General features: G+C 45.1%; 1 protein-coding gene across 2 annotated transcripts in view; it reads left to right on the plus strand.

The window, feature by feature from the left end:
• The window catches only part of XPOT (exportin for tRNA), an 84,127-nt gene that overhangs the window by 27,152 nt on the left and 29,376 nt on the right, over positions 1–27,599 (plus strand). For both annotated transcript variants that reach the window (XM_044979142.1, XM_044979149.1), the window contains exons 5-12: positions 3,203–3,272; positions 7,423–7,641; positions 8,391–8,575; positions 9,013–9,181; positions 15,977–16,213; positions 16,554–16,592; positions 18,150–18,212; positions 27,099–27,223. In XM_044979142.1, the coding sequence (XP_044835077.1) occupies positions 3,203–3,272; positions 7,423–7,641; positions 8,391–8,575; positions 9,013–9,181; positions 15,977–16,213; positions 16,554–16,592; positions 18,150–18,212; positions 27,099–27,223 (1,107 nt within the window). The remainder of the gene's footprint in view (positions 1–3,202; positions 3,273–7,422; positions 7,642–8,390; positions 8,576–9,012; positions 9,182–15,976; positions 16,214–16,553; positions 16,593–18,149; positions 18,213–27,098; positions 27,224–27,599) is intronic.

Below are 27,599 nucleotides of genomic sequence, written 5' to 3' on the forward strand. Positions count from 1 at the left end.
TAGTTATTTTGGCTTTTTACTGCAATGTATATTAATTGCATTGAGAAATCCTGCACTTGGGCATATAAATTCTACTTTTCCCATTAAACTTACATAAATTAACTTCTACTATACCTGTATGTGTTGTGTTTACTACTGGTTTTTTTTTTGGTCTTTTGAAGTGATAGTTTCTGTTGGAGATACTGTAGGTTTGGCTTATGTTATTACTTTTTAAAATGTAAAACTATTCTTAAATAGTGGGGAAATATATTTATTTTTGAAGGTGTTTTGCTTCAAACTGATATTTTTTTATTTATGTATGTGTTTGATTTTATTTTTATTATGGGGAGGGGGAGAGACCGCAACCGCATATTAAGGTTGCAAAGGTGAAGAATTCAGAAGGTAGGAAATGCCAGATTTATGGTTGCTTATGCAATCTTAATTTGGCCCTGTTGTGTATATGTGTTGTGATACAAGCTTTAATTATGTGATCACATTATTTGTTTCACAGGACCCTGGCCTTATTAAATAAATGAGTAGTTATTCAATATATGTGTTTATCCTCTTCATTCAGTGTGTAGCCCCAGTTGTTATTTACTGCACACCATTCAAATCCTGTCCTGAATGTAAAATTATGTCCTCCTGGATGTTTCTGTGGTGCACTTTCCATAAAGTAATGAATGGTTATGAAGCACCCCAATATTATCTTCACAGTGCTCCTGTGAAAATAGGTATTATGCCCATTTAACAAATGAGTAAGTGAGGCACAGATTGCTTAAAGCCAAAAATGTCCATTAATGTTGAATGCCCAACTACTGCCCTGGTTTTCCAGAGTTCTTAGCATTTTTAGAGCACACATGTCCAAAGCATGTTCAGTTACAGTTGTGAGCACTCAGCACTTATGCAAATTTGTGCACCCAGAAAATGAGGAACACAAAGTTAGTGACCAACTCTGAAAATCTTCATTTGAATGACTTGCCTGACATCACATAGGAACTCTGGCAGAGGTAGGCATAGAATACAGTTGTTCAGATTAGCATTCATTTGCCTTTTTTTCTGAAACTCTTTTTACTGCAATCCCCTGTCTCCTCCACAACATGCCTCCTGGTTTCTGCAACAAATGAGCCGGGGGACTACAGACAAAAGCCTCATTAGTACACCACCCTGGTTGTATGAGGCAGGGGTACTGTGGAAAACTTGCTTTTGACTGTTTTTCTTTTAACATAGGAAATTACATTAAAAAAACCTAATTAAAAAAACAACACCCTAGAAAAACCAAGTTCCATCTCATAGAACCATACTGATCCCTCAGTTTGGGTTGCCAGCAGGGTTTGGACCTTGAGAGCCACAGCATAGACCTCTACCACTTGAACTAACCGAGTAACTGGTAGCTGTGTTATTCTCAGTATGTGGATCAAGCACTAAAGGAAGATGAGACACTTTGCCAGTGGGTTTTACAGCTATTGGATATCAACAGAGGAATGTAAAGACTCAGAATTCCTGGTTTCAATTCCAGGTTTTGGTGCGGGGGAAAGGAGAGAATGACACTTCTCTAGTAGACTCCCCTGTCTCTGTCCCTCTCCTTATCTGCTGCCCCTCCAGGTGTCTGTCTCCCACTGACTGTTGTCTTCATTCTTTCTACCTTCTGGTCCTGCAATATCTGCTCCCCAAGTCCTTGTGCTCTTTTGCTTCTCTCTCCATTGCTCACTCTCTGCATTTGAAGTCAGGCTGTGTCTTTCTCTTTTGCTATGTGGGCACCAGCAGTGGGAATATTGAGAACACAAGTAAGACTGTCTCTCTGTTGTTCTGGTGTTTGGTGCTATAGTGGCCTGGAGCAGCACTTGCAGGGAATGTCCTGCTCAACACTTTGCAGCCACAGGATGGAGCATGCTTGGTCATTTATATGGGGATGGCATATGAGCAGTCCAGTCACATGTAGGAGCTGCAGGGCGTTTGAGCATGCTCAGTACAGACAGAACTTTTGGAGACCTTAGCAACCAAACTCTAATGGGTATTTAGTGAGTATATGCAAACAACGATTTTTCAAACTCTTATATCTCGGACAAATTCAAGCTTTTTTCCTGCAGAAACAGAAAAAGGCACATCCTGACACCAGGGTAACCTCTCTGACAAATTTCAAGTATCTGTTTGAAAGGATGAGAGCCCTATAGCTTCTTTAAAAGAAATCATTACAAACAACTCATTAACATGGGCAAAAATAACATTTTCCATTACTATTGTTCCTAGAAACAGCTGAACCATTTTTGCTGAAACTTTCTAAAAAATCAGCCTAAAGTGGACACCCGGGATGGAAAGCTTCAGCCCGACAATTAAAGTTTGGCAAGGTTATAAGCAACTGAAAACAGGGTCTTCTAATGGCCAGACAACCTTAACTATAGACGTTGCTACATGTGCTGCCCATAATGATGAGTCTCTCTACAAAACTTGGCAGCAGGAGCTTAGGAAGTGGCCAGCAAGGGCCAAGTCCACTCTAATAAATTGTATTATGGGAGATTGTGACTCAGTTTTTAAAGGTTGAATCTTGCCTGGTTGTAATACTGCAACTTTAAAATAATGATCTGTATAAAACTTGCTTTAAGATATGGAATTAATCAGGACAAAACTGAATTTAGTAACGAGAGCAATGACAGTGGTAGTTGAAACTACCCTTCGGTCCTTCAGTATTAATGTCAAATGGGATAACTAATGGCTTTGATGTAAATACAATATTGTAATAACTGCTCACAGTTAAGGAATAACCACAATTAAGACAATGAATTAATTTTTAATGTCTAATGCAATTTAATTTTAATTTTAAACTTAATTAAAAATAGTAATCCTAGTCAGCATAGACAATCCCCTTCTTTTTTCTTATGCGTCTTAAAGGTAATATTAGAAGACTGGGAGGAAGTGTAATTGCCATAGTTTTTCTACTACACAATCTGACACAAACAAGTAAAATTATTCTCATATGGTGCGGAATGGCTTTCATTAAATAAGTTACTAAAAAGTATTTTAAACTTTGACTTAGAACTCTAATATGCAAACGGTTAAGAGAATTCCTTCTGTGGTAAGATTTTATATAGATTGCACAGAACAGTCTGCGTATGAAGGCAATACAGATGTCTAAGTAATTTAGCTTTTGCCTTTTTAATCTGTGGAATCAGAAGTAAGCAAACTAATAAAATATAGGATCATTTTGATCTGAATGATTTTGTTTCAGATATTCTGAACTTACTGAAGTCCAACAGCAGCTAATCAGGGAAACACTCGTAACGTGGCTACAAGCTCAGGTAAATGTTTTTTCTTTTACCACAATTAATAATACACAGCTGGCTTATTCAGGGTTACTAACTGGTACCAGATTAAAGGTTTAAAGCTTGCTTCCTATGTACCCCTGAAAAAATTAAGCTATCTGATGGAAAAACGTATTCAGACATATGATGGACATTATAATTCTTAAGGTTTTACATTTTTAAAAAATATTTGTGTTGAAAACAAGTTTGTAATTAAATGTGCTTAAAATAATGTTTAAATCTTATCATCTCTGCCTTTATTCCTATCCTACACCTCAATTAAGAACTCAATTGTGCCAATTCTTTTGGAGCATTCTTTTGGGAGAACAATACAGCGGTGCACAGACAATTCAGGAAGTTTTTGGAAAGTGTAGGGGACAATTTCCTGGTGCAAGCGCTGGAGGAACCAACTAGGGGCAGAGCTCTTCTTGACCTGCTGCTCACAAACAGGGAAGAATTAGTAGGGGAAGCAAAAATGGATGGGAACCTGGGAGGCAGGAGTTCAGGATCCTGACTCAAGAAAGAAAGGAGAGCAGCAGAATACGAACCCTGGACTTCAGAAAAGCAGACTTTGACTCTCTCAGGGAACTGATGGGCAGGATCCCCTGGGAGAATAAAATGAGTGGGAGAGGAGTCCAGGAGAGCTGGCTGTATTGTAAAGAATCCTTATTGAGGTTGCAGGAACAAACCATCCCGATGTGTAGAAAGAACAGTAAATATGGCAGGCGACGAGCTAGGCTTAACAGTGAAATCCTTGCTGATCTTAAACACAAAAGAACAGCTTACAAGAAGTGGAAGATTGGACAAATAACCAGGGAGGAGTATAAAAATATTGCTCAGGCATGCAGGAGTGAAATCAGGAAGGCCAAATCACACTTGGAGTTGCAGCTAGCAAGAGATGTTAAGAGTAACAAGAAGGGTTTCTTCAGGTATGTTAGCAACAAGAAGAAAGTCAAGGAAAATGTGGGCCCCTTACTGAATGAGGGAGGCAACCTAGTGACAGAGGATATGGAAAAAGCTAAAGTACTCAATGTTTTTTTTTGCCTCCATCTTCACGAACAAGGTCAGCTCCTAGACTACTGCACTGGGTAGCACAGCATGGGGAGGAGGTGACCAGCCCTCTGTGGAGAAAGAAGTGGTTTGGGACTATTTAGAAAAGCTGAATGAGCACAAGTCCATGGGACCGGATGCACTGTATCCAAGGGTGCTAAAGGAGTTGGCAGATGTGATTGCAAAGCCATTGGCCATTATCTTTGAAAACTCATGGTGATCAGAGGAGATCCCGGATGACTGGAAAAAGACTAATGTAGTGCCCATCTTTAAAAAAGGGAAGGAGGAGGATCCAGGGAACTACAGGCCAGTCAGCCTCACCTCAGTCCCTGGGAAAATCATGGAGCAGGTCCTCAGGGAATCAATTTTGAAGCACTTGGAGGAGAGGAAGGTGATCAGGAACAGTCAGCATGGATTCACCAAGGGCAAGTCATGCCTGATTAACCTAGTTGCCTTCTATGAGGAGATAACTGGCTCTGTGGATGAGGGGAAAGCAGTAGATGTGTTATTCCTTGACTCTAGCAAAGCTTTTGATACGGTCTCCTGTGGTATTCTTGCCAGCAAGTTAAAGAAGTATGGGCTGGATGAATGGACTATAAGGTGAATAGAAAGCTGGCTAGATCGTCGGGCTCAATGGGCAGTGATCAATGGCTCCACGTCTAGTTGACAGCCAGTATCGGAGTGCCCCAAGGGTTAGTCCTGGGGCCGGTTTTGTTCAGTATCTTCATTAATGATCTGGAGGATGGTGTGGATTGCACCCTCAGCAAGTTTGCAGATGACACTAAACTGTGAGGAGTGGTAATACGCTGGAGTGTAGGGATAGGATACAGAGGGACCTAGACAAATTTAGAGGATTGGGCCAAAAGAAACCTGATGAGGTTCAACAAGTGCAGAGTCCTGCACTTAGGACGGAAGAATCTTATGCACTGCTACAGACTAGGGACCGAATGACTAGGCAGCAGTTCTGCAGAAAAAGATCTAGGGGTTACAGTGGACGAGAAGCTGGATATGAGTCAGTGTGCCCTTGTTGCCAAGAAGGCTAATGACATTTTGGGCTGAATAAGGAGGGGCATTGCCAGCAGAATGAGGGATGTGATCATTCCCCTCTATTCGACATTGGTGAGGCCTCATCTGGAGTCCTGTGTCCAGTTTTGGGCCCCACACTACAAGAAGGAGGTGGAAAAATTGGAAAGAGTCCAGCGGAGGGCAACAAAAATGATTAGGGGGCTGGAGCACATGACTTGTGAGGAGAGGTTGAGGGAACTGGAATTATTTAGCCTGCAGAAGAGAAGAATGAGGGGGGATTTGATAGCTGCTTTCAACTACCTGAAAGGGGGTTCCAAAGAGGATGGATCTAGACTGTTCTCAGTGATAGCAGATGACAGAGCAAGGAGTAATGGTCTCAAGTTGCAGTGGGGGAGGTTTAGGTTGTATATTGGGAAAAACTTTTTCACCAGGAGGGTGGTGAAGCACTGGAATGGGTTATCTAGGGAGGTGGTGGAATCTCCTTCATTAGAGGTTTTTAAAGTCAGACTTGACACAGCCCTGGCTGGGATGATTTAGTTGGGGACTTGTCCTGCTTTGAGCAGGAGATTGGACTAGATGACCTCCTGAGGTCCCTTCCAACCCTGATATTCTGTGATTAAAGATTTCCTTTTTAGGGATATAACTCAACTTCTCCTCTTCTCTCATTGCCTGAAGTTGGGAGCACCCTTCTTCCTCTTTTGGAGACTCCTGTCCATCAGCCCTAATTTCTGGATACTGGGAGGGTGGGGAAAAAATCATATATCGTAGAGACAAAAAAGATTACTTAGTCCATCTGTTTGACAATGCACGATACATCTCTGGTATATTGAGTAGTAGTTTGTGCAGTATAGCTTTAAATGTCAAGCAAGACAATTTCCAGAATTTTCCTGGGGATACTCTGCCATGGTCAAATAGATCACTGCCAAGCAGTCTTTTGAATGTTTCCTTAACTGCACTCCCAATTACGTCCCTTTGGTTCTGCACTAAATTCTCTCTCCCTTCTTGATACACGTAACTTTTTGTAAACTGTTATCCAATACCACAGTGATAGGCAGGATATAAATGCCTACATAGAACCCATCTTAGTCATCACTTAGCCAAACTCTAAATATTTTAACTCCTAATTAAATCTCTCCACTTTTGCTGCTCTTCACTGAACTCCTGAAAGAAGGTGCAGTTGCATCATGGTGTATTAGACTCTTATTATTTTATTAGAGATTGAAGTTAGACTTGTGTAAATGGCAGGATCACTCGTCTTTCCTCTTTTGAGGAGATATTCCACCTTTCTGATTCTACCTTCTCTTCATTGTAGACTGGGCATAGTTCCACCTTAAAGCAGTTGATACACATTTATTAGTTAGTGTTCATTTTGCTCACCTCTTGCACTCTCTCGAATTAGTTATAGCAAGTGAAATGCTAGTCAGTGGCATCCAGTAGCATGCTAGTAGCTTTCTTGAAGTCTGCTAATATGGGTCAGTGTACCTAGTTAGTTGTTAGTTTCCCTTTGCAGAAGGCTGCTACGTGAGTAAGGAGCTTGTGAAGGGAGATGAGGAGAAAAATGTATAGTAACAGAAGGATGGGGGAATTGGGTGCCTGCCTAGTTCATTCTCTGAATAAAGGAGAAGTGGGAGCAGCTTCTCATCACCTTCAAAAACAGCAGCCAATTGGGGTGACAAAGCAAAAGCTGAGAACCAAGTGTTTTTTGTATTTGTAAAGCTTTTTTTTTACAAACCATCAAGATAGCCATTAGTCTTTGCTGCTAAAAATTACATGATTTCCTTTTCTCGACTGCACAGAGCACCTTTGTCCATATCATATAGGAAGAATATTGTCACCTAAATTGTCTTGAAACTGAATCTTTTTCAAAAGCATTAATAATCTTTAAAATATAAGATGGGGGCGGGGGAGAGGTGAAGTTTTTTTGCATGCTTGTTGTATTTCACATAACCTGCATGACAGTGAAATGGGAGATGGTGTTTGCATTGGTTACGTACAGGGGACAACCAAATCAGTCAGTTATTCTCTTTTAATGTATAAAATAAATATAAAGAAAATATTCTATTTCTCCCAGATGCTGAATCCCCAACCAGAGAAGACTTTTATTCGCAACAAAGCAGCACAAGTCTTTGCATTGCTGTTTGTCACTGAATATCTCACAAAATGGCCCAAGTTTTTTTTTGATATTTTGTCTGTAGTAGACCTTAACCCTCAAGGAGTAGATCTGTACCTCAGAATCCTTATGGCTGTTGATGCTGAGCTGGTAGATCGGGATGTAGTTCATACATCAGAGGCAAGTTATGTCGTTTTCTATGTTGTATAGTATTAATATTGTTTGGGGCTTAAGGACTGTTCATCTTATTTGCAGCAAAAGGGATTCTGTTCTTCACCAGGAAGATTCTGCCTTAAAAGAATTACAGGGTAGTTTACATTCAACAGTTGTGTGTATAAAACTTTATAAAAACCTTTTTTTCATGAGTTCTTAAATTTCAATTAAAACAATGTGTTTGAATTTAAACAAACTGTAATATTTGTGACCCTGTAACAGCAGCATTTTGCTTGTCGTGTGGGAAATCTGATGGACTGTTGTCTACTTGATGATTTTTAAATTGGTTAATTTTTAAAATGTTCCAGTTTCTGATGAGGCATCACTTATAAGTCTTCATATGTTTTTTAAAAAAGGATTTGGAAGTCTTTCTACTTCCCTTTTTGGCATTTATAAGTGTCTTTTCAGAAAACGAAATTGCTGACTGGAAATTGTTTTTTGAATTATTGTATGGAAGGAAGGGGAAAGGAAATAAAACACAATGTATTGGTTTTGCAAGCAGACAGGAAAAGTAGGTGCAGTTTTCCCCCAACTTTTGAATAAGCTTTTACAGTTAATAAGCAGTAGGAAACAAAATAAGGAAAACATAAATGTGGATTATGAATATTTGCACTTTTCAAGGACATGAACTGTTCCAAGTGTCTACATTTGATAGTGAATGTGCAAAAGCCACTAATCTATAAAAAGATGAACATGTGCTTTTGCTGTATTTATAGGAGGCTCGTAGAAATACCTTATTAAAAGACACCATGAGAGAACAGTGCATTCCAAGCCTTGTGGAGTCGTGGTACCAAATCTTACAAAATTATCAATATACTAATGCAGAGTTGACATGCCAGTGCCTTGAAGTAGTTGGAGCTTATGTCTCCTGGATAGATTTGAGCCTGATAGCCAATGAAAGGTAAGGTGTGTTTTGTTTTGTTTATTTTTTTTTCATTAGAAATCTTAGCCTTTCTGATAGTATTTTTGTATGCAGTCCTGTCACCAGCATGGTAACATGATTCTTACAATAACCTATGTCAAAAATCTGTTCTAGAAATACAAAAAATAGTGCCACCCAAACTTGTTCTAAGTAACTTTAATACTTGCTGATTTCTCAGCAGTGGAGAGAGATTGCACAGAGCAACGTAAGCCATAGTGTTAGATGGGTCTGACTACTATGTCTGTAAATGACACACATTATTGTCTAGATCTACAAACCACATGCACTATATAGGCTTTTAAATTAATTTAAAGTGAAACCACATTGTAAGTAAGAAAACATGCAAATTATATGATTTCACATACACATGTGGTGATGTAGTGTGTCTATATATTAACTTGTTTTCACCTTTCTAGGTTTATAAATATGCTGCTAAGTCACATGTCTGTAGAAGTTCTTCGGGAGGAAGCATGTGACTGTTTGTTTGAAATTGTAAATAAGGGAATGGACCCAATTGATAAAACAAAACTGGTAGAATCTTTGTGTCAAGTGTTACAGTCTGCTGGTCTCTTCAGTATTGATCAGGTTAGTAAATTGATATTTTGGAGATGAGTAAGTCACACAGCCACATAAATAAGATTTGATGATGAGGGGAAAAGAGGGCCTATCTTCTGAGGGGACTCGATGAGTTTGGCTTCTTTAGCCTAACAAAAAGAAGGCTGAGAGGGATATGGCTGATCTCTCGAAATACATTAGGGGGTAAGTTCCAGGGAGGGTGAAGAGCTATTTAAGGTAAGGACAAAAACAAATTAATATCAACTGGCCATAAACAAATTCAGGCTGGAAATTGGAAGGTTTCTAACCATCAGAGGGGTGAGGTTCTGGACCAGTTTCCCAAGAGGAGTTGTGGGGGCAAACAATTTTTAGGGGAGAGCTGGACAAATTTGAGTATAGTTTTGTTGGGGTTGTTTGTGATGGTAGGGGACAGGGCTCAACAGCCCTGGGGCTCACTTCTGGTTTGTCTTATGTTTCTAAAGCTCATGCCTTGGGGTTTCCAGCAGGGGTCCAGAAGGGATATTTTTGCTTCAGTGTATTCTGGGAGGGTTTTTTACCATCTTCCTCTGAAGCATTGAGTATGGCCATGACTAGAGATGGGAGATTGTGGGGGGTGAGTGCCAGATGCCCTCTGGTGGGCAGAATCAGGAAGACCTAGGCTAAAAGCGGAAGGGTGGTACCAGGAACAGGAAGTGCAAGAGGTGGGCCCTGCAGCTCAGATAAGCAGGAGCCACCAAGGGAGAGCCGGAACCTGTGCAAGACTTCTGCTGTGCCGAGGACACATCCCAGATACCCGAACTGCCAGGCACGCCCAATGCTGAGGAGCTGCTTAGATTGCCACTGGCAGTATACCCCGGGGAGATGGAGGATGATCCGGGGTTCAGGTACACCCTGATGGGAGGAAGTGGCCCAGGGGCAGCCGTCTAGGGCAGCATGTTGTGGGCGAATCCCCGCTGACCCAGTGGAAGACCACTCTGCCACTATTAGGGCCCTGGGCTGCGATGTGGCGGAGTCAGGTGGGTCTGCGTCCCCCTACCCTCTGCTACCCCACCTTTGGGCTGGCAGCTTCCCCACCTCAGGCCAAGAGACCTGCTAGGACTGTAGACTATTTGCTGGCGTTCAACCCCTGCTGGCACCTTAGGTTCTTTGTTTGGTGCCCCACCCTGCCTGAGGGCCTGGGCCCCTGAACTATTTGTGGCTCTATCTTGCCTAAGGGTTGGAGCCAGAGACAGGGGACTTCTCCCCTTTACTTTGTTGTTTCAGGAGCATGTCTGCAAAGGGGCATGGCCTCCCTCAGAGACTGACCGCGAAGGAGAGCCATACCTGCCTATATGCTTACAGGCACCAAGCATTCTCTCAGGTGCTTGACTGGCTGGTTCTTGCTCACATGCTCAGGGTCTAACTGATCATGTGGGGATTGGGAAGTGACTATTAAGGGGTGTTTGCCTTTTTCTGCAGCATATGGGTATAGGTCATTTGCTGGAATTATGTGAGTATACCTCAATCACTTCCCTGCCATTGTAGGGGCCTCGAGCCCTGGTGCACCTTGGTTCCTCCTATTCTCTACCTGTGGCACATAAGTCTAGTCTCTTGTGGGCTGTAATACTTTAGTCTCATTTCAGTTGCAGGGTTTAATGTGTGGGTGCATGGTGGCGTTGCTGTCCTGTGATGTACAGGGAAGTCAGACTGGATGATATAGTGATCCCTTCTGGCTTTGAACTCTGACTCTAACATTGATCTCCCTGCCTCCCCTTATTTATTTATTTTTTCTCCTCCTCCTCAATCCCCCCATCCCCCCATTCTGTACTCTTCTAATTGATCATGTCACATGTGCCTATTTCCTCTCACATAGGGTTTGAAAATGTTACCAGATGCTTAATAGCCAGAGAAATAAACTTAATAGCAAAAGATATGCTCCCTTTTGTCAGACCAATGCTTAGATGAGAACCCAACCTCCCTCACCCAGCTATAGAGAGAGGAGAAGATGCTGCAATTCCTGCTCAGGTTGCTGTCATTGAGCTCCAGTTTGTAAGTGTCTGATAAATTGGAAGCCTACGCATTATTCCTCCCTGGCTTCTTGAAGGCAGAAGGAGCATTCCTGCTTTCTATTCCTCATACACTAGACTCTAGAACAGGGGTTCTCAAATTTTTTATCTCCATAACCCTATTTTGAGACTTACTGTTTTCTGTGACCCCAGATAGCAACCTAGTGACCAAGGAATCCAAGTAATTTGGATGCAAGCTGTTCCTCCATCTGATGAGATGCTCAGCTCAACCATCACCAGTGTGGGAGGCTCAGTAATTTTGTTGTCAGCCAAGAACTTGCAAAGCTGTGGAAAGGATTCATAGTTTGTCTTCAAAAGATTATTCTTCTGAAAAACAATTGTTTTCATGAATCCTTTGCTTCGATCACTAAGGTAAAGGATGTGAGCTTTCCTTGCAGACCTGTATTCAATTTGTTCAGTTTCTCAAATGTGTCTGTGAAATAGGCAAGAAGGCACATCTTCCTTTGGTCACATAGAAAATTCAGTGAATTCATTCTTTGTTGTCCATTGCATAGGCATGCAGCTGGTCTCAGTTGAAAAAATCATCCCAGTACTTTTCCTCTCAAGAGCCAATGAGCTTCAGTGTGGAACATCACATTGTGATCAGACCCATGTCTTCACATAGTTTTACAAAAAGGCATGTGTGAAGAGGCCAACTTGTCTTTTACAATAGACGAGACCTGCTGCAAAACTTCACTTAGCTCTGGACTCAAAGGTTTAGATGCCTTTTGTTCTCTTTGAATCATGCCATGAGTCCACACATTAGACAGAGCAACTTTCTTTACCTGTGCACTCAGACGTGCTTTGTGGCCTGCTATAGATGGAGCTCCGTCTGTGCAAAAGCACATCATGCAATCACATACGATATCTTTGTCTTGCATGTAACACATCAAGCATTCAGTGTGCCATCTCATGTCTGGGAAGATGGAGGCCCAGAACAGAATGTTTTTGAGAATTGCACCTTCCCATGTGCATTTCACATTTCTTGGCTTTTCTGCATCGTGACCCTCCGTGCTCACATCAACCTGAAGAGCAAAAACGTGTTTTTTCAGATGTTTTCCCTGATCTGCTATCATCTCAATCCTTCGCTTCACTGAGATGTTGAAGACTGATCTGGCTTTGCTTGTTTGCCTCACTTTCTCCACACATTTTCACTATATCCATTTGCAGCTGCCAGATCCAAGTCTCTCCGATTGTGTGAGGCTTCTTGGCCTATGTGATGTGGTAACTCACCTCAAATGATGCCTTTTTGAGCATGGTCAGAGACGGACATGGCTCTCTTGAATTGCACTTATTGATGCAAAAGTTCTTCTTTTCAGCGCTGGAAAACTACCTTGGTTTTCCTATGTGTTCCTTGTGAAGGATTTCCAAGTGTCATTGAAGTTTATTAGGCTTCTTGCTTTCACTAGTTAACACTATGTGACATAACAGCCGTTTTGACCTTTCTTCATTCTTGACGAACACTGGAGAAACCATACTCAAAGAAAGCCTTGTCATATTTGCAAGCACGTTGTTATACCAATATAATAAAAACCAGCAGGATCTTATTAAGAGGGATAAGGCAAAGATGCCACATTTATTGTAAATACCATAACAAAACAAAAGACAACAGTAAACAACGTTGTTTTACTACTTATTTCTATCACTACTTATTCCTTACACACACACACTCTCTCTCTCTCTCTCTCTCTCTCATATTCATTCATTCAGGTTCTGTATAGATGTTATAGTTACCAGCCTAGATGTTGCTTGTGACAGAATACTGGCTAGGTATCCTGTACACAAGAGTGGAGCCGAGTCTGTGTCAGATGCATCTGATGCTCCTGGAGGCTGGCAGCAGAACCATAGACTCAAAGTCCTTATTCTTTAGAGTCCAGTTTTATAGGGATTTTTCCCTATGTTAGTTCATAGGAGTTGCTTCATTCTGCTGTTGCTAAATCAATCAGCAGATGGCTGGCTCCATGTTATTAGATGTTTTGTTTTTCCTTACTTTGAGGTGTGGTGGGTGGATTCCAGTTTGCCCTCTGGGCAGGGGCGGCTTTACCTTTTTGGCCGCCCCAAGCAGTCATGCGCGGGAGGCGCCCCGGAGCCGCGGGAGCAGCGGACCTCCCGCGGGCATGACTGCAGAGGGTCCGCTGGTCGCGCGGCTCAGCTGGACCTCCCGCAGCTGCGGACGGTTCGCAGGTCCGGCGGCTTCGCTTGAGCTGCCACAGGCATGCCTGCGGGAGGTCCAGCCGAGCCGCGGGACGAGCGCCCCCTCCGCAGTCATGCCTGCGGCAGGTCCGGTCGTCCCGGGGCTCTGGTGGACCTCCCGCAGGCATGACTGCGGCAGGTCCGGCGGCCCAGCCTGCCGCCCCCCTGGGAAAGGGCCGCCCCACGCGCGTGCTTGCCGCGCTGGGGTCTGGAGCCGGCCCTGCCTCCGGGGGTCATCTGGTTGATCCCACTTGACACCTTCTTCAGCCGACACTGAATTCTTCAGGCTGGTAACTCCCTAACCATTCATTCACATACATTCTCTATCTTAATTACATCTATTTCACTGTCTCTTTACCTTTTGGGGTGTTACCAATTTATGTGAGACTCCCTGTCTTTTAACAATCAAAGATAAAGTGAGATGAAAACTTAGAGGGTGGGGGTCTCTATTTATACACTATAACAGCTACTGTTTTGGCTTACTTAGAGTTAATTAATATTTAACAAGTTTTATACAAAGTATTTCTTTGAGCAGGCTTCACACAGACACAGCTGGTGGCTTGCAGGTTAGAATCACAAATTTACTTTTAACATAAACCTTTAGTTATAAGGCATCAATTAACAATAAGTCATTTTTCATATAAACCATGTTTAATATAAACCTTCTTTAATATCCCTACAACGTGTCTTGCACTCTTGATTTTTTTTTCATAACTACCACTAGACTTACTGCTGGAGGTTGAAGCAGATAGCCCATTGTGCCTCTTATCACAAATCAGAGGAATTCACTGTTAAACAAATGAGGCTAGGATTTAGGAAGGCCCTGTGTGGTGATAGTAGGGCAGCACAGAGACAAGTGACTTTTAATGATTCTTTACTGAGTTCCAGCAGGATACTCAAAGTGGCATAAAAGAAGATATGGGCCCTGCATTAAGGAGTTTGCAAGCCGCTGCAGATTCCCATCTCGGAAAAGGCTAGCACAGATACCTACCAACTGAAGCACAGAGGGTACTCTGTTAATAAGTCTGCTGCCCACAGATAAGGATCTTCTGGATTAAAGTCTTTAAGCTGGATGCTTGCACAGCCGGCTGGTGCAAATGGCAAAATAGTATTTGCAAATCCAGTGTGTCCAGACCTTTTCCAGCAGGAGTAGCTAACCTGAACCTGAGAAGAAGCCGGAATTTACCAATGTACATTGCCAAAAAGCCACAGTAATACGTCAGCAGCCCCCCATCCACTCCCCCCTCTCCCAGTGCCTCCCGTCCACCAGCAGCCCCGCCGATCAGTGCCTCCTCCTCTCTCCCCACACTTCCTGAGCAGCTGTTTCATGGCGTGCAGGAGGCGCTGTGGGGTGAGGGGGAGGAGTGAGGGCATAGTAGGCTCAGGAGAGGGGGCAGGAAGGGGTGGAGTGGGGGCAGGGCCTGGGGTAGAGCAGGGGATTGAGCAGTGAGCACCCCCCGGCACATTGGAAAGTTGGCGCCTGTAGCTCTAGTCCCGGAGTCGGTGCCTATACAAGGAGCCACATATTAACTTCTGAAGAGCCGCATGTGGCTCCAGAGCCACAGGTTGGTCACCCCTGTGTTCCACAAACACTGTGTCAGGGAGACTGCGATTTTACAAAATGGTGGCCTCTGCACAACATGGCCTTACATGCACTGTATGTGCGAGGTCATGCTGTGCAGAGGCTGCCGTTTTGTAGATCAAATGGTGGCCTTCTGGTATGGCGTTCGTGGAGCACGTTTGGACACATTTGGGGGCAGATGGCATCTCACTGGCTGATTCTGGCTTGTTGGACCTGGGACCTCATTTGGGGTCACAACCCACAGTTTGGGAACTGCTGCAAGAGCCTCCAGGCTGCTGCAAGGGTGAAGGGGAAGACTCCAATATGCAAACCTTCTCTCACTTGCTCTAAAGAGGATCTCTACTACTCTACCCTGATCCAGTGTGTAATTTATAGTGTGCTTTAGAATGAATGGCTTTATACATATGTAAAACAGTTCATATCTGTAATGAAGGGTGACAATAAACACATTCCTTTCTCAAGGTCTTCTAGCAATTTTACTTGAAGTGGGTTGATTCTGAAAATACAGAAACATGTCTGTTTATCTTCGGAAGAGAAGAGTTCATCATAGTGTGTTGTTGTTTTTTTTTAAATGATCTGCCAGCTATTTATTACTTTTGGGTATGAACTTTTCCCATATAAATCACTTGGGCTTGTGTACTTAAAATCATACAGATTTCAGGGGAGTGAATGTATAAATAAGATCACTTTTCATTTTGAGGTAGAAGTGATAGGGAGACTAACATGGGAGAAGAAATTAATTGTTATAATAATGTGACGCTCAATAGTCGTGAATATATATATTTTTTTGCATTGTTTTAATCTTTGTCTCCCCATTCCATCAGGGAAAGAACAAACCAGGCAACCACTGTGCCAATTTAGGAGACACATATGCTACTTCCTTACATGGCACTATGTACCTATAGAGACAATGCATAGCATTGCCCATGAATCTATACCACTTTGGGGAGTTGGAGCTTTGAGTCTTTGCTGCTATTTCTAATCAGATCCCTATTCTTCCTACAGGAAGATGATGTGGATTTTCTAGCCAGATTTTCTAAACTGGTCAATGGAATGGGGCAAGCGTTGATAACTAGCTGGACTAAACTGGTAAAGAGTGGAGATATGAAGAGTGCTCAAGACACCCTGCAAGCTATTGAAGCGAAAGTGGCCCTAATGTTGCAGCTGCTAATTCATGAAGATGATGACATCTCATCTAATATTATTGGGTTTTGTTACGATTACCTTCATATCTTGAAACAGGTAATTTAAAAAAATATACATGGCAACTTATTTTCTCTTAACTTCTTAAGAACATTTACTTTGCATGTTAGGTTTCTTAAGGAGTTTACTTGTTATAAAAATACTTCATAGCTTGGTGTTTAACACATAGTAGCTCTGGTTTATTGGTTTGTGGACATACTGCTTATGTACAGTTGTTCGTAGAATTTTGGAGACATGAGATGAAATTTTGTGTTCTCTGAAAAATATGCTTGCAAGCAGTATCGGGTGTTACAAAGAAAAACACAGTCATTGCTATAGCTATTAGAAAGTGAAAAATCATTTTTGATGAGAGATAACATTTTGAAATGTCTCATTACAGCTTTCCTTGCTTTCGAACCAGCAAAAAGCTAATGTAGAGGTAAGACTAGTTGAAGTTCATTCTTAGCAGAGCTCTAATTTGATAAGTGTCATTTTCGGCAAATGCGATCCCTAAAACTCCTCAGAAATATGAACATTTCCCTTTTTATTAAGACTACCTATTTTAATTGTTAGTCTCAAAACATGCATCAGTAAAGTTGTCATGACTTGTCATTAGAGAGTCGCCCTCACTTAACCAAACATATTACAAATTGTTAAATTTACAATATATTTTGAATTATGCATATAAAGATGGACCTTATTTTAGCCCAGATTTTCCAACTCTCTTCCTCCCAATCAGCTCTAGTAACTTGAATCCATTTTTTCATAATTCCGGGAATTTTTGTATCCAGATTAAGTTTGCTCTATAATATAGTGATGTCATCATTTTGTATCTATAGACAAGATGAGAAGTTTTCCAAACTGAACTTTAGATTATTCTCTTTACATTGTTTTAATTATCCCAACTCAAAGAAAAGCAGGGTGGGGAGGTTTGGAGTTCAGAGTTTGGAAGGAGGGTCTTATGAAATGAAACACAACACATACTATGTTCACTTTAGAAATATATTCCTCAAGTGTTAGCTTTTCACTTTGGACACTGTGTGCTAACAGGCCTATTAGTTTTGTCCTTGTGTAGGTCCAGTTCTGTTTCATTAGATCAAGGCAGGTTACCACTGAAACTAACAGAAAAACAAGATAAGCTAGTCAGCGTCATATAAAACCATATAATCAGATTCCCTATCTGATTTGTAGAAGCTGCTTAATTCTGTCAGATCCACTCCTCTTTCTCACAAAATAATACACAACTTCACCCTTCCCTTCTTGGTTATCCAGTGATAGTTTATTTTACCGATTTCCCCTATAGGCTTCTGGGCGGTTTTGATTGTTTTCTAATAGGCATAACAAGAACCTTGATGTTCATGCCATTTTCTTTGTAACTTTTTAGAATAGCTTTTCATTCACAGAAAAAAATTAGAGCCCAGTACTTCTAATGGTTTGTTTTTTTTAAAAAAAACAACCAACTTTGAATGCCTCAGAGTAACACGTTCTAAAAATGGAAATGGAAAAAAAAAACCATAAAGCCCTGAAAAACCTAGGGGAAGTTCTTGTTTAAAAATACTCTCCCCCCCCCCCCCCCAAATTGTTCACCATGGAAGATATGATGGACCTATATGTGGTGGGAATTTAAACTTTTGGGATTGAACCATATGGGTTATATGTGGGAACTAGTGAGCTGGATAATATTGCTAGAAATTGAGCACTGTCAATTATAGTGAATCAGGCTTTTTAAAAACTGGATTATAGCTGAAGATTTGGTCACTTATCTGATTCACAAAAACCCTGTGGAACGTCACTTCCACGAAGTCTCTTAGAACATTCTACCTGAAGGGTGGATCAATTTTTAATTATATAAACTTCAGCTACTACATTTTAAAATATTTCCCAGATTGCTTTACTGCAAAGTATAGTGTTAGGATTTTATGTAGTTATCAATTACTTTGTATCTCTTGTTGGAGTACTGGAGTAGACTAATTTTATCAACTTTTCTTCACTATAGGCAATTATGTTGGCTGTTATGAAGAAGTTGACCTATGATGAAGAATATAATTTTGAACATGAGGTAAGATGTCATATTTAGGTAAACTTGATTTTTGTAAATATAAAATCTCAGTTTAAATTACAGGCTATTTGGTTTAAGTGAAGAAACCTAAAATTCATGTAGATAACTTTGTTTAGAATTTGAGAGTACCAATTAGTGTATTTAGTTTTTTAAATTTAGGATAAGATATGAAACCTATTATCTCAATGCAAGCATTTCTTCTGTTACATACACAGCTCTCATGGATGTTATCAAAAGGGGGAATACTCTTAAATTAATGTTTGGGTGACAACTACTTACAGGAATTTTTGGAATAATCTGAACTGAAGTATGATTTTAAATTAGTGCATTGAACTGAGCTCACAAACTGACATTCTCATGCATACTGTTCCTTGTGACACCATAAATTAGATGACTGGGGTATTCATATCAGTGGTTCAAATTAACACTGAATTTCCAAGTGCAGAACAAAGAAAACAAACTTTCTAATTTTTAGACAGGCATACTGTTTTTGGTACAGGTCAAAGATCTCTCAAATTGTTTGGTATTAACTTGAATAGTTGTAAGTGAACTTCATTTGGGTCAGACTCAAATTTGTAGCAAGAAACCAAATTATAGTGTAAGAGGATCTCAGACCCACACATAGATTTTTTTTTTTCCCCCCAGATATTTAAATACTTCCTAACTAGCAGCTGCTCTTTCAATGCATCTCATTACGTTACTAGTTTCTTGACCAACTAGCTAACTTGCAGAATTAGACAATAAATTTAATCCAGTGGTTCTCAAACTTTTGTACCGGTGCCCCCTTTCACATTGCAAGCCTCTGAGTGTGACCCCCACTGTATAAATTAGAAACACTTTTTTATATATTGTGACAAGGCTTCCTCTCTGCCTTGGTGGGTCCCGTGCTTCCATTTAGCGGTGGGCTGGGCTATTCATCTTTCCCTCAGAATTTTCCCCGTGCCCTGGGTTTACTGTCCATACCCTGTCAGAGCAGAGTCCCTCCTGGCCTCCCTGACAGGAAGGGGAGGAGCCTCTCAGTCTCTGGTAGCCCCTCCGGGTGTAGTGGCAACAGACCAGACACCTGGTTCAGTCTCTAGCAGGGTCTCTTCTCTCAGATCTCTGGGGTCTGGAAGAGCCGTCTGCCCTGTTGGGCAGGGATTCTCCCGCCCTTCACCTCTGTACCTGCGTGGCTTCTCTCCTAATGCTTGTCAGCATCTGCACTGCCCAGCTTTCCAGTAGCTGGCCTTCCTCCCTCAATCTCCGGCCCCTATCTGGCTGGAGGGAAGGCTTTTATCAGGTTCTGGCAGGCCCTTGATTGACCCCACGTGTCCTAATTAACCTAGAGTAACCCCTGATCAGCTACCAAGGGAAAAGGGACCTGCTTATCCTGGGGCTAATACATCTGCCTTCCATGGATTAATTGGGTTTAACCATTGCCCTGGCTCCACCCTTGCTAAGCCGAGGGTGTTGTACACAAATGCAGACTTGCGCTTCTAAGATCAGGCAGCAATTTAAAAAAGCACTCTCCTGGGTTAATTGGTTGCTTTCCATGCCCCCCTCCTTTCCACACTTTTGTTTTCTGAAGTTTTTATGGAGGGTACTTTGGATACTCATGTGAAATGTTTGGACAAAAATGTTAAAAGTAACGGCTGTGAAAATGTTAGAGTAACAGTTGTGGTGTTATAAAAAGGGAATTCCAGGTTTAATAATAAAACTATATGTGCAACTCTGTGCAGTCACATTGGGAGAAAGCTTGGTAGTTAAATTATACAAGGGGGTCAACTAAAGTGGCCACTATCACCACTACGTTTTTGTCCCCAGAAACCTTTACAGCTCTTCTGAAGGAAAATGGGCCCTTTTCCTAAAAGAAATGGACTGCAAAGGACTGCTGCAGGTAGCAGGCAGCCAGATACTCGGATCTATATTATTTGACTATTGGACGAGTTAATCAAAATCACTAAAGGAACGTAAGGAGTTTCTATTGGAACTTAACTTGACTGTCTCTGAGTGTAATCAGGGTACAGTTGTGTAAAAATAATAGCCGCACTCTACTCTAGCTGTCTGGCTTGACCCCGTCACAGTATTTAACACCATTATAAATGCTTGAGGCAAAGCAGGGTTTGGAGTGGAGGCTGACAGCTCACAACCCCCCCCCCGCCCCATGTAATAACCTCATGACCCCTTGAGGGGTCTCAACCCCCAGTTTGAGAACCCCTGGTTTAATCTATGGCTAGAAGTCAAGGATAGCAGTTTAAGATTCTGTGCTGAAGGGGGGAAACATTTTTTGTAGCATCAGAGGAGCGATTCCTGCAGTGAAATGATGTGGAGGTTCCTCTTGGCTTCATCTGGAAGGTGGAAGATAGGAGGTCCAATTCCTGTATGATTAAGTAGGCTGGCTAAAGGAAGGTGGTTTTGACAGGTTTGCATCTTGTTAGTGGAGAGAGACTGGGAAGCTGATGAGACGGAAGAATCACAGGGCTGGAAGAGACCTTGAGAGTCCATTCCCTATGTGCTGAGGCAAGACCAAATATACTAGACCATCCCTGACAGATGTTTATCTAACCTGCTCTTAAAAACTGCCAAGTCTGGGGATTCCACAACCTCTCTTGGCAACCTGATCCAATACCTAACTACCCTTATAGTTAGTCTTTCCTAATATGAAACCTAAATCTCCTTTGCTGGACATTAAGCCTGTTACTGTTTGTCCAGCTTCAGTGCATGTGAACTATTGGTCATTGTCCTCTTTATAACAATTCTTAATGTAGTTGAAGGTTGACATATGACGTAATTTTAAAGTTGAGGGAGAACTTTATTCTTGGATGAAACAAGTGGGTAGAAAGCAAGAGTGGGCTGGAGGCCCTTTTTTCTTTTTTTCACTTTGCTTTGGCTATTTAAGCCAGAGGTCCAACACGGCATAGCGCCCGCGGGGCATCTGAGCCCACATACTGGTCGGTGGACGAGCATCCGCCGAAATGCTGCCGACAAGCTGCGTCATTCTTCTTCGAGTGATTGCTCCTATGCATTCCAGTTAGGTGTGCGCGCTGCGCGTGCACGGCTCTTCGGAAGACTTTTACCCTAGCAACACTCGGTGGGTCGGCTGGGCGCCCCCTGGAGTGGCGCCGCTATAGCGCAGGATATATACCCCTGCCGACCCATCCGCTCCTCAGTTCCTTCTTTCCGCCCGTGACGGCCGTTAGAACAGTGGAGCGCAGCTTAGCTGACCTCCACCTCCCTAGCTACTCGTAGTTTCTCTCGTTTAGTGTATAGTTTATAGTTGTAGTTAACTTTATTTGTTTGTAGAATAGGATTTATTTTCAGGGGTTCGGGGTTTATCCCCTTCCCCTCACCCGGTGCCGGGTCCGATGCCCGGTCCACAGGGTTTTACAATGCTCGGCTGGCCACAAGCCATTGCCGACAAGAGATCCTCTCCTAAGTGCCTCGAGGATTCTCATCTGACAGATAAGTGCCGCATTCGCGGGGCCTTTGATCCTAGAACAAAGGGGAGCGGGACTTTCGTCTCAAACAGCTCCTGAGGGAGGCAGCTCTTGCTCCTCCGCTCTCAGCGCCGAGCGCTGGTTAGTCTTCAAGGAGCACTCCCTCGGCACCGGTTCCCCGGTGCCGCCAAGGCCTCCCGGCACTGGCCCTCGCTGACTCCGACGTCCACTCGGCATGGTTCCCTCTCCTGGAGGATGAAGAGGCACAATATACTTGCTGCGTCCGAGCCGCCTGCTCCGCAGCCGAGCGCTATGCTCAGTCGGATTGCCTGGCACCGATGTCTGCCGCGGCACCGACAATATCCGTACCATTAACTCCGGCCAGGCAAGAGCCGTCGAGTCCGGTGCTGGAAAGCTCCCCGGCACGGACCGTGGTCGAGCTCGCTTTGACGCTGCGTCTGCTCCGCAGCCGAGCGCTCTGCACAGTCGGATTGCCCGGCACCGATGTCTGCCGCGGCACCGACAATATCCGCGCCGTTAACTCCGGCCAGGCAAGAGCTGTTGAGTCCAGTACTGGAAAGCTCCCCGGTACGAACCATGGTCGAGCTCGCTTTTCAGCGGCGTCCGAGCGGCCCGCTCCGCAGCCCGAGCGCTCTATTACGTCGGGCTGCCCGGCACCGGTGACTGCTACGGCACCGACAGTATCAGCACCGTAGACTACAGCCTCGCAAGAGCCGTCGAGTCCAACACCTGAATGCTCCCCGGCGCGAGCTGTGGTCGAGCTCGCTATTCCCTCCACGCTGGGAACATTTCCTTAGCGAGGGAGTTGATGGCAAGGGCAGAGCCTGCGCTGCTTAACCCCCGACATCGCCAGTGCGGGTTATATGGTCTTTTGGCGAGCCTGTCTTGCTCACGCCACCCTGCGTCGGCACCGCAGAGCGGCACCGTCCCCGATCGCGGTCCCGCAGACGTTCTCGGTCCCGTCACCGATCAAGGTCCTGACGCCGCTCGTGGTCTCGGCGCCGTTCTCCATTGCGGTACCTTTAGTACTCGCGGCACCGGCCAGCTGGCACCGATCCCGCTCCCGGCACCGCCCCAGGCACCGAGACTCCCGTACCCACTCCTGAACGTCGAGCCTCGCGCTCTCGGTCGACCGCCCAGCACAGCTCCGGTGGCAGGTCTCGTTCTCGGTACCGGTATGTCTCCCGGTACCGATCCCCGGTGCCGAGTCGAGCGACGTCAGTTAGAGAAGGAGACTCTACCAAAGGCTCTTCGCTCCTTCAGGGCCACCCAGTCATGCATCAGTGTTGCCACGTGCGGACACTTCATATGCGCAGTACTCTCTTTTCCGATGTGCCCTCCAGAGTCTTCCAGGAGACCTATCAGAGGTCCTTCTAGTCACCATGGGCGTACTGCCACGCCAGAGGCATACCGGTGCTCCCATCTCGCTCCGTTCCGTCGGAGCTCTGGGTGCCAGAGGCGGCAATTAGCCGTCCCCCTGCGACCAGTATGGAGCAAGCCCCGGTTCAGCCACCGGGCTCCCAGATCCCACCGGATCAGGAGGTCGTCCAGGAGTGCGAGCCCACACAGGACCCGCTTGTCCCTGGCCTTTCTTCTTCCTCCTCCCCAGCTGAGGCGGGGGCAGGAACATACTCCTCGGGCCCTCCTCTGATTGGAATGCAAGTGCATAGTATCATCCAGGGGGTACGAGTACCTAGGTACATCTAACCCCTTCCCCCGCTCCCTTGTCGTCCAGTCCCTCAATGGGATGGAACGCCATGGCCAGCAGGCACCAGCTCCTAGATCCTAGGGGGCTAGGCGACTGGTCTTATGGGGCCGTACGATGTACTCGGCGGGGGCCCTGCCACTTTGTGTAGCAAACTAGCAAGCCCTGCTTAGCCGCTCCTACGGGTGGCGGTGGGCAACTTTACAGAGTCGGTTCTTCAGAACTCACGTCAAGAGTTCGATGCCCTCCTGGATCGAAGGAAGAAGCTGGATAGAGCTTCCCTCCAGGCCTAGTTGGATGCAGCTGACTTCGCTGCCACGACCCTGGCCTCGGGTGTGGCCTCGAGGCGCATTTCCTGGCTCCGGTTATCGAGCCTTCCCTCGCAGCTGCTGTCCACTATACAGGACTTGCCCTGCACTGGCAAAGGCCTGTTCTCTGAGAAAGCTGGCCCTAGGCTGCAAAGCCTGAAGGGCAGCAGGGTCACTTCCCGCTCTCTATTAGCATGCACACGCCGGTGCTTAGCGCTGACCTTTCCGTCCCCAGCCTCACCGCTCTTACCCTGCGCCTAGGCAAAGACAAGACTTTGCCAGCAGGCGTCACTTATGCGGTCGTGGGCGTCAGTCAGGCCCTCAAGGTTAAGGTCCTTCTAACCATCCTCTCATGAGCGATTCCTCTTGCAACAGGTGCGGACGCTCCTCTTCATCGGAGCTATACAGGAGGTGCCTAGGGACGAAACCTAATCCCCTAGGCGAAGGGAGGTCTCAGACATATCCTAGACCTGCGGGTCCTCAACAAGTTCACGCTGCGGATAGGTTCCGCATGGTTCCCAGGGGGACCGTCATCCCACCCTTGGATCCCGGAGACTGTATGCCGCCCTCGATATGATGGGCGCGTATTTTCATGTCCCCATTTCTCTTCCGCATTGGCTCGTTCGAGGGACCTCCGAGCCCAAGTACCAGTCCTGTGGGCATCGACACGGACCTATTCCGGTGTCTAGGCCTGATCATCAATGGTAAAATCCACTCTGGTTCCCACACAGGGAATAGAATTCATTGGAGCCACCCTGGACTCCAATCTCACCAGAGCCTGCTTACCTCAGCCTTGGTTTCATGCGGTGGTAACAATTGTACAAGGTCTACGGACCTTCCCGACAACTTTGGCTCGCCCAGGCCTAGGTTTCCTGAGTCACATGGCTGTCTGCGCGTTTGTTTCCAAACATGCCAGGCTTCGCCTCTGTCCACTCCAATCGTGGCTCACCTTGGTGTACCACCCGGGCAGAGATACCACCCTGGTCGTCTCGTTCCCCCTGAGCATCCTAGGCTCCCTCGACCGAGAGTCAGTGCCCTCCCTGGTGTATCCAGGGATGCTGTTCCATTCACCCCTCGGGGTCCCTCATGACGGACACCCCATCTCTCGGCTGCGTGCTCACCTGGGTCAGCTTCGCACTCACGGCCTTTGGTCGGCCCAAGAGCTGGCCTTACGCATCAGTGTCCGAGAGCTGGGAGCAGTCTGCCTTGTATGCCAGGCTTTTCAGCTGGCGGATCGCCTCAGCAGATCCTTCCGGTCTCACAAGTGGTCGTTCCCTCCGGACGGTATCCATTCCGTTTTTCGGAAGTGGGTCTTTCCCCGCATAGCCCTCTTCGCTCCCGCGAGAGCGAAAACAGAGAGAAGTCCTCCTCATTCCAAGACCTCTCCCCGGGCTCAGTCTTGGAGAGGTTTCTGATGCCGTGGATGAGCCATCGGCTGTCCAATTTCCACCGTTCCCGCTGGCTTGCAGGGCCCTGCTAAAACTCCGCAGGGGTGGAGCGCACCTGATCATGATTGCTCCAGCGTATCCCAGGCAGCACTGGTACACCAGGTCGCTACCCTTGTCGGTAGCCAACCCTATTTCCCTACCTCTTGGCCCACACCCCATTTCGCGGGATCGCAGCAAGCTTTACCACCCAGACTGGTAATCCCTGCACCTCACAGCAGGGCTGCTGTGTGGCTAAACCGATCCGAATTACATTGTTCTGCCTCGGCTCTACAGGATTCTCCTGGGTGATAGGAGATCCTCCACTCGGTTAACGTATCTCGCAGAGTGGAAGCGTTTCTCCTACTGCTACGAAACGCACAATGTTTCTCCCGCCGAAGTCCCGATCCAGTCTGTCTTGGACTACCTCTGGTCTCAAACAGCAGCACATGGCGCGGCCCTCATTAAGGGCACTCTTGGCAGCCATCTCTCCCTTCCACCCAGCGGGGAGTGGCCGCTCCGTATTCTTCCGCCTTGTGGTTTCTAGATTCCTCAAGGACTTGGAGCGGTATACACACCCCCCCCCCCCGGTTGGCCCCCGCCACAACCTGGGTCTTCAACCTGGTTCTCGCCAGTTTTATGATTGCCCATTCGGGACACTGACGACATGCTCGCTGGCATACCTGTCCTGGAAGACAGTCTTCTTTGTAGCCTTTCCATCGGCCAGACGAGTCTCCGAGCTTCAGGCGCTCGCGATGGACCCACGGTATACTGTCTCTCTCAAGGACAAGTGCAGTTGTGACCGTGTCCGGCCTTCCTCCCTAAAGGTGGTGTCAGCCTCTCATATCATCCAGGATAGCTTCCTTCCGGTCTTCTTTCCGAAGCCACACTCATCGCAAGGAGAGCAACAATTGCCCTCTCTAGACGTCCGTAGGGCGTCCGCAATCTATATCGAGCGGACAAAGCCCTTGCGTAACGCCCCCGAATCTTCATCGTACTGGCATACCGGACGAGGGACATACCTGTCTCCTCCTAGAGGATTTCATCTTCGATGACTGGTGCATCTGCGCCTCCTGTGTTTAGCCCATGTTCCATGGAGCCACCTTACTGCACATTCCACCAGGGCTCAGGCTTCCCTGCTGCCTTCTTGGCCCACATACCCTTTCAGGGGATGTGTCGTGCAGCTAGTACACACCTTTGCCTCATTGGCCCAAGTGTCCAGAGATGATGCAGCCTTTGGCACAGAAGTTTGCATTCTGCAGCATCTAACTCCGACCCCACCGCCTACATAAGGCTTGGGAATCACCTAACTGGAATGCATAGGAGCAATCACTCGAAGAAGAAAAGACGGTTACTCACCGTAGTAACTGTTGTTCTTCGAGATGTGTTGCTCCTATCCATTCCAGACCCGCCCTCCTTCCCCACTGTCGGAGTAGCCGGCAAGAAGGAACTGAGGAGCGGATGGGTCGGCAGGGGTATATATCCTGCGCTATAGCGGCGCCACTCCAGGGGGCGCCCAGCCGACCCACCGAGTGTTGCTAGGGTAAAAGTCTTCCGAAGAGCCGTGCACGCGCGGCGCGCACACCTAACTGGAATGGATAGGAGCAACACATCTCGAAGAACAACAGTTACTACGGTGAGTAACCGTCTTTTCAGAGGCGTCGCTGCCGAAATGCCGCCTCTGTGGCTTATTGTCTGGCGCCCACCAGATGAAAAAGGTTGGGGACCACTGATTTAAACTGTACGATTTTGAGGGCATGGACTGTCTTGCTCTGTATCCTGAACACAGTGGTGCCCTGTTCTCAGTTGGGGTCTCTAGGTGTCACTGTAATACAGAAAATAATGAAAGGGCCATTAAGACACAAGCAAATAAGATGACTGGTACATATCTACCCAATTAACTTTTCATAATCTGTTTTGTATCATGACTAATCACAATTTAGTTTTCTAAAGATGTAATTTTCAGATGTTTGTCTTAAATGTGGATTACGTGAAGAATCTGTGTGTTGCAGGGTGAAGATGAAGCAATGTTCGTGGAATACAGGAAACAGCTGAAACTATTATTGGACAGATTAGCTCAGGTCTCACCAGAGTTGCTACTGGCTTCAGTCCGCAGAGTTTTTAACACTACACTGCAGTAAGTTATATTTCTTCTTAGTTGGCTTTAAGAAAGATTGCACTTTCAGGAAAGATTGCTTGATGCAATAACAGATGATAGACTTCTCATGGAGACCTTGTCAAAGCTCTCAGGTAAACCATTCTTTACATTTAATTTAGTGGTCAATATCATTTTGCTGTGTCTTCAGCAGTAAAATAATCTTGATTATTCTTTTAGGCTCAAATTTCTAGATTGCCTCTTGATCTGTTTGTAATATTAAATGAGGGCTTAGACTCTAAAATAGGTGCCTTCTCTCTAACTTTAAGGTTATGACCATCCTCTCGCTTTAGGAACCACCATTATCTAGCAACTGAGTAGTTTCTCCTTAGCTTTTCATCATGTGGATAAATAGCCT

The sequence above is a fragment of the Mauremys mutica genome, chromosome 1 (genome assembly GCF_020497125.1).
Source record: "Mauremys mutica isolate MM-2020 ecotype Southern chromosome 1, ASM2049712v1, whole genome shotgun sequence".
In the NCBI taxonomy this organism is placed as follows: domain Eukaryota; kingdom Metazoa; phylum Chordata; order Testudines; family Geoemydidae; genus Mauremys; species Mauremys mutica.